Source organism: Chrysochloris asiatica, unplaced genomic scaffold (assembly GCF_000296735.1).
Source record: "Chrysochloris asiatica unplaced genomic scaffold, ChrAsi1.0 scaffold00026, whole genome shotgun sequence".
NCBI classification, from domain to species: Eukaryota; Metazoa; Chordata; class Mammalia; order Afrosoricida; family Chrysochloridae; genus Chrysochloris; species Chrysochloris asiatica.
Window position 1 is genome coordinate 5,050,108 of NW_006408544.1, and position 7,137 is coordinate 5,057,244.

Consider the following 7,137-nt stretch of genomic DNA (forward strand, 5'->3'; position numbering starts at 1 on the left):
GGGCCGTAACGGGCGCCCACCCTCGTCTGGAGGGGCTGCTCATAAATCAGAAAGACAAGATCATTAATCAGGGATGGCGCCCAAGGGGGAGGTGGGGGCCAGAGCCAGTGGCCATCCATGAAGCTACTACCCACCCCAGGCTTGGGGGACGTCAGGATTTCTGTCCCACCTGTGTGAGCACAGGGACTAAGTGGGCAGAGTGCTCTAGGATGAGGTGAGAACTGGTTCTGTCACTTGCACTGACTCCCTTGGGCCTGGATCTGCCAAAATTGGGGGCTTTCAGTCTCTACAGCTTCTCCCTGGTCCACAGAGGGAGGGTTGTTTTCCAGCCTAGGGAAGGGTAAAGGGGATGCCAGGCTTGCTCCAGGAATTGGCCACCTGTGTCCTTGAGGGACCCAGACAGGGTCAGATTACCCAGTAACATAAGCATGGGCTGACTTGTGCTTACTTACTAATCTGTAGTGAAGAGCTCTATGTTTTTTACCACAGATATGAAATGTGAAAAACATGTACTCTGCCCATCATGGATGTAAACGAAACAGATTATGTAGGAAGGTGCTGTAGGGATGGGAGAGATACAGATGCCAGCCAGACCTAGCAGAATCTTTGATGTGGTGAAAAAAAGGTGAAAGTGTTCACTACTGACTAGTAAATAAGCACAAATAAGCTTGAGCTTACCTTGTTTATTTAGTAATTCAACTTGGAGCCCAAAAATAGCTCCTGACCAGCCTGGGTTAAAGGCTACAGGATTGGTTATTTGCCAGAGCAAAGATTAGGGGCCAGGTATGTGCTGAGCAAATCCAGAATAGAGTGGGCTCTGGAGTTGGATATTGGCTTTGTTGTTGCTAAGTGCGGCAGAGTCAGTTCCAACTCAGTGACCCTGAATAGGGTTTCTGAGGAACAGCTGGTAAGTTTGAACTGTCAACTTTGCAATCCAGTGCTTTTCCTCTGGATCTACCCCAGGGTATTGGCTTTGGTGTGATCTTTTATAAGGAGCCCTGGTGGTTCCTTGGTTAAGTGCTTAATGGCTAACTGAAAGGTCAGTGGTTTGAACCCACTAGTTGCTCCACAGAAGAAAGAAAGAAGTGGCAGTTTGCTTCCTTAAAGATCTTCAACCTTGAGAACTCTATGGAGTAGCTCTCTTATCCTACAGAGTCATTTTAGTTAGAATCAACTTGGCACCAGTGGGTTTGCTATTTGGGTTTGGTGACCTTACAACTCTTGTAGGAGTAAGAAATGTCTTAGTTCTTCATTCTTTACTGGGCCCATCTTTTCATACTTTCTGACTCTTATTATTTGGTTTGGGGTTTGGAAGTTAGTTCTCCACTCTGGCGTAGACTGCCAGCTCCAGGTCTAAGCTTCCCCATCTTTGAAATAACCACTTGCCCTCAGCAGTCTGGTCCTTAGAGCGGGTGGGAGCATCGGTGGCCTCCTGTCGCCAGCATTACAGATGGGGATGGAACATATGGCCTGCCTAAGGAAAGATGTGCACCAGGGTTATAGTCTTCCACTATACTTAGTCTGTGCTGAGCAAATCTGAGAAGCTGGATTCAGTGTTAATAAGGAGACTCATTAACAACCTGCAGTATGCAGATGATACAACCTTGTTTGCTGAAAAAGTGTTCAAGAGCAAAGATGTCAGTTTGAGGACTAAGGTACACCTCACCCAAACCATGATATTTTCAACAGCCTCATATGCATGTGAAAGTTAGACAGTGAATAAGGAAGACGGTAGAATTCATACATTTAGGTTATGGTGTTGGAGAATATTGAAAGTACCATGGACTGCTAGAAGATGAAACAAATCTTTGTTGGAGGTCAGGATGGTGGGACTTCAGATATATCATCATGAGGAACCATTCCCTGGAGAAGGACATCATGGAGGGTCAGAGAAAAACAGGAAGACTTCCAGTTACATGGATTAACACAATAGTAGCAGCAGTGATTGCAATGACTGCAAAGATGGCACAGGACTGGACGCTGTTTCCTTCTGTTGTGCATAAGGGTGCTAGGAGTCAGAATTGACTCGACGGCACCTAACAACAAGGGCAAAATGCAGGGAAGGAGCCAACTGTGCAGGTACTTGTGATGAGGGTGGGGGTATAAAGGCTCCAGAGCTGAAAGGCTGCCTGGGAGGAGTTGGCATTAGGTCCTCTCTCAGTTCCTGAGAAAGGCAGGGCAGAGAGAATCACAGACCATGGAGTGATGAGTTTCTAGAGCATTTCTGATCCTGGGACAGTCTTTAGGAGTCACATTCTGTGGTGCTGCTAACGCACCCCAAGAGAGAAAGGTCAGAGATGAGAGTCTGTTGGTGCCCCTGGCATCTTAACCACTACCCGCCTTCTTCTGTAAGCCCATTACCACTTGCATCCAGCAATGACAGCCTGTAAGCTTCCCAGCTTCTGGGCCACTTTTCTCTCAAGTAGGCAGATAGGCCATCCGACCTCACTTGTGATTGGCCTCTACCCATAACTCAGTCTAGTCTATGTTTCCTGATTGAAACACCTTGTAAACCCCAACTCTTATCATACCACACCCCTCTTACAACATCCTCAGTAGCTTCCTATTGCCTGTAAGATAAAACTTCTATTCCTACTTGTGGTGTCAGAGGTCCTCCCAGGTATGACTTCCTTTCTTACTTTCACACTCTCTGCTTACCTACAAGCAAGCCTTCCAGCCAGATGTGCCGCTTGGCCTTTGTTGCTACTGTTTTCTTTACCTGGGGATCTATCTTCTGGGTATCTCCAGTCTAATGGTTCATCACACATTAACAATTGATCATGGGATTAGTCTGTTGGGGATAAATCCTGCCTCCCCCACTCTGTGAATCTTGGGCAAGCTCCTTAATTTGTTGGTGCATTATTTCTTCATATAAGAATTTTCTCATGGGGCTTTTGTGAGGAGTAAGTAAGATAGTTTCAATTCCTCAGTACCCACCCATAACCCATTGCTGCCAAGTCGATTCTGACTCAGTGATCCATAGGGTTTCCAAGGTTGTAAATCTTCACCAAAGCAGACTGCCACATTTTTCTCCTGCAGAGCGGCTGGTGGGTTCAAACCACCAACCTTTTGGTTAGCAGTCAAGCACTGTTCCAGCAGGCTCACTAATACCTTAGTACCATCCCTGGCATTAGTATGTGCTCAGTAAATATTAGCTGTTTTTATTTGTATTAGCACTGTTGGAGTTCTGGTGTGGTGCTGTAGGATAAGCACTGGACTGCTCACTGCAGGGTCGGCACTTCAAACTCACTGGCCACTCCTCAGCAATCCTATATAGGGTTTCTATGAACCGGAACTGACTCGACAGCACTTAACAACAAGCATCACTATTATTCCCTAAGTCCCATCTCCAGTACCATCTTTTTTTACTCCACAAAGTGTTTTCTCCCTCTTGTGAGCTTACCAAGCACTGGTTCCATCTTTGTCCTGTTCCCTTGTTTAGGAAAGGTGGGCAGGTCATTCCTTCAGAGAGTTTTCAATAGTTCATGTTGAGTATTGCAGTCTAGTGAGTCTTAAAAAGTTGTGGTGACCTTGCTTGTGAGGCGCTTGAACTTGTACAAGGCCCTTGGGGTAGACCCAGTTGGTGCCCAGAGACCTAGGTTAGAAGGGACTCATCCAGTCCCCACATCTCTCACCCTTTCCCTGAGGGTTGGACTGCCCTTTATTCAGCACACGTGTCCTCATTGTGCAGGCCTAGCACTGCAGTGGGGTTAGATTGGTCATCAGGGACCTCAGTCTAATAGAAGCACTGTGGGTGCTGTGTAGGAGCACAGAAGAGGCTGCCCACCCGTGGTGGTGCTGGCTGCCAAGGTTGGAAAAGGTTTGCGGAAGAAGGCAGGAACTAACGTAGGCCTGAGTGATGAAGCAGAGCTAGTTAGGAGGTGGAGCAGTCCAAGCAGAGACAGCAGAAAGTGCATAGGCTGAGGGAGTGTGTAGAGATGGTTGTTTACTATGGATGGAGCATAAAGTATGTGGCAGGATACTGAGGAATCCAGCAAGCCTTGTGATGGAATTTGGTCACAAGGAGCTTGGCTCTGAAGGAGTCATTAAAACGTTGGGAAGTAGAAGTGAGATTTGTGTTTTAGAATGCAGATTCTTTTAGTTGCTAGAACAGAGCGGAGATGATGGGCCTGGAGGCAGAGATGATGTTTAGAAGGGTAATGGAGTAATCCATAGGAGAAATCATGCAGACCTGGACTAGTGATAGTCGGGAACCTGGATAAGCAGCAAGTTTGGGGTGATGGAGGTGCCTGAGAATGAACAGTTAAAATTGTTCCCAGGTAGCTGGTTTTGAAATTCACGAGGATGTAGATTACTGGAGGAACAGGGAGAGTTCCATTTGGAGGCAGGGAGTTTGCAGATACGGGAGAGCAGGAAGGATGTGTAGGACACATATATGTATGTGGTTCTGGAATCCAGTGGAGGTACGGGCTTGAAGTTCAGATGGGGGTTCCAGCCTGCCGCCCAGCCATGCTCTCCGCTTTACAGAATCACCGAAGATTCAGCTGTGACGACGTTTGAAGCCTTGAAGGCTCGGGTCAGAGAGCTTGAAAGGCAGCTATCTCGTGGGGACCGATACAAATGCCTCATCTGCATGGTGAGTGGAGGGAACCCAGGGGACCCTTGATCATAGCAAGGACAGTTTTCCATGCTTCAGTGCCCGCTGGGGGTTGGAGGGGGTCTCTGCCCTGGGATCTGGGCTCTTGTGAGCAGGTAGCAGTCTCAGAGTGACCCCTTCTCTGCTCACCCCCTTCCTAGGACTCATACTCGATGCCCTTAACGTCCATCCAATGTTGGCATGTACACTGCGAGGAGTGCTGGCTCCGGACCCTGGTAAAGCGGGCTGGGGGAGGGGGTATTGGGCAATGCTTTGTGGGGAACAGGAACATTGAACAGAGCAGAAGCCAGGTTATTCACTCTCTACCCTCCAAACCCTATAGGCTTATTAAATCCTCCCAATCCCCCCCTCCCACCCCAACACCACCACCACCATGGGTTGATTTTTCTCCTCCTCCCTACCCCCACCTCCAGAGTATCACACACATTGGTGAGACCCCAGGTCAGGAGGAGGCTGGTTGTGGGTAAGCAGAACCTGGGCCTCAGCCCCTCCCATACTCAGCTCCTCCTGCTTCTGCCCCTGCCCCTGTTCTGTGCTCAGGAGCAGCCATTAAAATGTCGCCCGGAGACAGCAATAAAAGGCCCGGACGTGGGCTCTGTGTCCTGATCAAAGGCCGTGTGTAATCTTGTTAGGGCCGAGGCAGCCACAGCTGGACCCAGCCTTGTTCTCATTACTGGGGCTCCCGCTGCGGGGCTGGCCAGGCGGTTTGATCCTGGCGTCCCCCCAGCACCAGAGCATGTCTGCCTGCTCACAGAGGCCGCCTGTGCATCCTAGGCCTGGGCACAGAGGGCCAAGCGCCCAGCACACTGATCCAGAAGACATGGCTGCAGGCCCAGATGCTCCCATGTGCAAACCTGTGGCACAGTGTGTATGCCAAGCCTCCCCTGCTTTCCCTACAGGGTGCCAAGAAGCTCTGCCCACAGTGCAACACCATCACCGCGCCTGGAGACCTGCGGAGGATCTACTTGTGAGCTCTGCCCCAGCAGACCTGGCCTCAAGCAGCCCCACTGCCCCCAGCCTCTGTGACCGTGACCCTCTCCTCTTGTACATACTCGCACAGGCCCCCATGTACATACATGCACATAACTCACACACTCACACACACACACAGGACTCTGGAGCCAGAGTGGAGGCTGGGGACTGTAGCTGTTCCAGGCTGTTCCCAGGGTGGGGGAACAGGAAGGACAAGGTTCCTGAGATTCAGCCCTCTGACTGACAAGATGAACAGACAGACATGCAAACACCAGACTGAAGCACATGTAATATAGACCATGTATGTTTACAATGTTGTGTATAAACGGGACAGCCCCTCACCCTCTACCCTTCCACCCTGCCTTTTGGTTGTATGATTTTCTTCTTTTTTTAAGAATACCTGAAGCAGTGCCTCTCCCAGGGCTGGCTGGGGGCTCGGCCCATCCACCTCTTGGGGTGCCTGCCCCCCCATGGTGTCCCTTCCCTCTCCCATGTGCTCGGTGTTCAGTGGTGTATATTTCTTCTCCCAGACATGGGGTACATGCCCCAAGGGACATGATCTTCTCCTTAGTCTTAGCTCATAGGGCTCTTTATAAGGAGTTGGGGGTGGGTGGCAGGAAATGGGAACTGAGCTGAAGCCAGGGCTGATAGTGGGGATGGATGAGTGTGCTCCTGGCTGCCCAAGAACTAATCCTTGGATTAGAGCTGCTGTTCCCAAGGAAATTGTCTCCCCACCCCCTCACATGGGCCCCGTGGTGTGATGCTGTGTCTGTATATTCTATACAAAGGTACTTGTCCTTTCCCTTTGTAAACTACGTTTGACATGGATTAAACCAATATAACAAACTGATGCCTGTGTGTGTAGGAAGAGGCGGAGGATGGGATGGGCAGGCTGATACAGGGCTTATCCTGGCTGCAGTGGAGCTGACCCTCGCTGTGGTGTATAATGCTAGGCAGGGCTGGTCTGATCAGGGCCCCTGGAGCACTCAGGCTGGGATGGGGGGGGAGGTCCAGGCTCCTGACTATTGATGGGTAGGGGCTCTAGGTTAATTCCTTATTGATGCAGAATCGTCAGCTCATTAATCACAGAAGAGGTCAGAGCTTGGGGGTACATAGGGGATGTACACTCAATCCCCCAACCTAGGTCAGGAATAGCTACAAGCTTGGGAGAAGCACATAAGCCCCAGGCCTCTCTAGTCCCCTGAACTATGCCAGTGACTAAATGGAATCATCTCAGCTCCCCAGGATGTCCCACAGCCCCATGTAGCTACTGCCTGGAAATAGTTGTTAAAAGTAGAGTCGGTTCTGACTCATAATGACCCTGTTGCACAGGGTTTCCGAGGCTGCAAATCTTTACAAGAGCAGAAGCCCTCATCTTTCTTCTGTGGAACAGCTGGTAGTTTCAAACTGTGGACCTTGAGGTTAGCAGCCCAATTTCTAACCACTACACTAGCAAACCCTATTCTAGAAGATGGACCCTGGGGTAGGTAATTGAGGCTGGGCTGCTAGCAGCAAGTAACATTCTGTCAGATCCTGTCATGCTCCCA

The 7,137-nt window shown here is 49.9% G+C and overlaps 1 protein-coding gene across 1 annotated transcript in view; it reads left to right on the plus strand.

Moving 5' to 3' along the window:
- The window catches only part of RNF220 (ring finger protein 220), a 345,043-nt gene extending 339,454 nt beyond the window's left edge, over positions 1–5,589 (plus strand). Inside the window, exons 12-14 of the mRNA XM_006839689.1 lie at positions 4,489–4,597; positions 4,759–4,833; positions 5,518–5,589. Coding sequence (XP_006839752.1) covers positions 4,489–4,597; positions 4,759–4,833; positions 5,518–5,589 — 256 coding nt within the window. The remainder of the gene's footprint in view (positions 1–4,488; positions 4,598–4,758; positions 4,834–5,517) is intronic.
- Positions 5,590–7,137: the final 1,548 nt, after the last annotated feature.